The sequence below is a fragment of the Cibotium barometz genome, chromosome 16 (genome assembly GCF_041138505.1).
Source record: "Cibotium barometz isolate CiBa-2024 chromosome 16, ASM4113850v1, whole genome shotgun sequence".
In the NCBI taxonomy this organism is placed as follows: domain Eukaryota; kingdom Viridiplantae; phylum Streptophyta; class Polypodiopsida; order Cyatheales; family Cibotiaceae; genus Cibotium; species Cibotium barometz.
The window spans coordinates 37,686,623-37,689,283 of NC_141061.1; the positions used below are offsets into that span (position 1 = coordinate 37,686,623).

The following is a 2,661-nucleotide window of genomic DNA, read 5'->3' on the forward strand; positions in this document are numbered from 1 at the left end:
AAAGGAAAAGTTGAAATCATGTTTATCTTCGTTGCTTATAAAGTGAAACTCGGGGAATATTAACGTCATAGTCTAGATAATAGCCAACTAATGATTTTTAAATCATAGTCTAGATAAGTAGGTAATAATGATTTGCTAAGGCTAGTTTATCGAGTTCTTTTTAAACGCACCTGCGCATCAAAGGCAGTGCAAATTTGAAGATGGCTCTTGAACTCTTCTCCGCCACATGCACCCACCTTGATCACACCGTCCTCCTCCACTTCCTCTCTACTTGCTCCGCTCCCAGGCTGTTTTCCTCCGCTCTCTTTGTCCTCGCGTTCTTTGTAATGTGGCTTCTCGTGGCCCTCCTGAGCTGGGCGTACCCTGGCGGCCCAGCCTGGGGGAGGAGGAACTTCTTCTGCAAGCCTGCCTCCCGCGGCCTACCTCCCATTCCAGGTCCACGTGGCCTCCCAATACTGGGTTCCCTCCTCTCATTCGCCGGCACTTGTAGCTACACCGCCCACCGCCGCCTTGCGGTCCTCGCATCCAGCCACAATGCTCGCTCTCTGATGGCTGTAAGTTTGGGGTTCACACGCGTTGTCGTCTCCAGTCAGCCTAGCGTTGCCCGCGACATCCTATGTAGCCCCGCCTTCGCAGAACGCCCTCTCACCCAGTCCGCGCAGCAGCTCCTCTTCGGGCGCGCCGTCGGATTCGCGCCCTACGGCGATCACTGGCGCAGCCTCCGCCGCCTTGCCGCCTCGCACCTCTTTTCCCCAAGTCGCATTGCAGCTCAGGAGCGTACACGCCAGCTCGAGGCATCCATCATGCTAGAAGCCATAGCCTCTCACGTCCATGATAGCTCCGTGCAGAAGGTGCGCCCTTACTTGCAGCATGCAGCCCTCAACAACATCCTGGCCACCGTGTTCGGCAGGCGTTACGCATTCTCCGAGCATAGCAGCGCCGAGGCTGCGGAGGTGCAAAGCATGGTGCGGGAAGGCTTCGAGCTGCTGGGAGCCTTCAACATGGCGGACCACTTGCCTGCAGCTTTCGAGTGTGTCGACCCCTTGCGCATCCGACAGCGCTGTGACGAGCTAGTGTCGCGAGTGTACGCGTTCGTGCAGAAAATAATAGACGAGCACAGGAGCAGCAATATTGCCGGTGCTGTCACTCGCAACACGAGTGATTCATGCGACTTTGTGGATGTGCTCCTCGGTTTGGAAGGGGTGGAAAAATTGGCTGATTCCGATATGGTATCAATTCTTTGGGTGAGTCGCAAATAATAATTGCCATGTTCTACCTTACTGTGCTCTCCTAACTCCTCACATTTACGTGAAGTACTAATTTTTGGTTGCTGACGCCTGTTTGGCCATATTGTGACAACAGGAGATGATTTTCCGAGGCACAGATACCATGGCCATCCTTACAGAGTGGATCCTTGCCGAGCTCGTTCTGAATCCTACCGTGCAGGCAAAGCTGCATACTGAAGTGGTGGCCATCGTGGGGATAGAGGGTGGCACCGTCCGCGATGCCGATGTGGCCAGCATGCCTTACCTGCAAGCAGTTGTGAAAGAATGTCTGCGCCTACATCCGCCTGGGCCTTTGCTGTCGTGGGCAAGGCTCGCCATTCACGACGTGGAGGTTGCCGGCCATCACGTCCCTGCCGGAACCACGGCTATGGTGAACATGTGGGCAATCACGCATGATCCCGCCATTTGGTCCGAACCCGACAAGTTCGCGCCAGAGCGGTTCCTGCCTAGGGAAGGCGGGGAGAACCTGGATGTGAGGGGGATTGACCTGCGCTTGGCTCCCTTCGGTGCGGGCGCAAGAGTTTGCCCCGGCAAGACCCTCGCCTTGGCAACAGTTCACCTCTGGGTCGCTAAGATCGTGCAACGATTTCACCTCTCCGGAGACGAGTGCCACCCTGTGGAACTCACGGAGCTGCTGAAGCTTTCCTGCGAAATGGCGGTACCTCTTTCGGCTCATTTCACGGATAGGCAGCACCCGGCATGATAATAATAATATATAATAACAACTAGAGTGTATTAACTTAAAAACTACCGTGTGAGAGAGAGTTACATGAGAGAGAGTTACCTCTTTTGTAACTTCGTCCTGTACTTGAATTTTCTCATCGAAAATCTAAAGATATATAATAACTGTAACTCTTATGGAAAGAAATCCCGTGTGAAATTCTTGTTGAGTTTATTTTAAATTCTTATGGAAAGAAATCCAGTGTGATGGGCATCATTACGGTACGAATTTCTCAAGTATTGATTTCCATGTATTTTCTTGTTTTGTTTAGACTAGCTAAGAGTAAGAGAGAGAGAGAGAGAGAGAGAGAGAGAGAGAGAGAGCACCTAGAATTTATATATATATAAAAACCACATCCCCAAGCCCCCAAGACCATAAATGTCTTAGTATATGATGTGCTCCCAATTAGGCCGTTTTCATAAATAGCTTGGGGTGTAATACTAGGACTCTAGCTAGTGTTGGTTGGGAACCCTTGGCTCTAACGATGAAGATTTAGATGATGTATCTCCTTTCTCTTGATTCAAGTGGATCATTTCTACATCTTTCTCTTATAGGTTATCTACCGGGTCTATTGCCTCGTGAGATAGCACTCATCAAAGATGTAATGCCTAGACATGTAGAGATGGTTGTGAAGCATTTTACTCTTAAGACCGT

The 2,661-nt window shown here is 50.8% G+C and overlaps 1 protein-coding gene across 1 annotated transcript; it reads left to right on the top strand.

Moving 5' to 3' along the window:
• The first annotated feature begins 203 nt into the window (after positions 1-203).
• On the top strand, positions 204-2,188 carry LOC147630613 (cytochrome P450 78A4-like). The gene is made up of 2 exons (XM_086810021.1): positions 204-1,244; positions 1,363-2,188. The coding sequence occupies exons 1-2, from the start codon at positions 327-329 to the stop codon at positions 1,987-1,989; spliced, it is 1,545 nt and encodes a 514-aa protein (XP_086666147.1). The 5' UTR covers positions 204-326; the 3' UTR covers positions 1,990-2,188.
• The last annotated feature ends 473 nt before the right edge of the window (positions 2,189-2,661 follow it).

Coding starts and splice junctions, on each gene's coding strand:
- LOC147630613 (XM_086810021.1), top strand. CDS start 327: ATGTGGCTTCTCGTGGCCCTCCTGAGCTGGGCGTACCCTGGCGGCCCA. Junction 1,245..1,362: donor ATATGGTATCAATTCTTTGG/GTGAGTCGCAAA, acceptor TTGTGACAACAG/GAGATGATTTTCCGAGGCAC.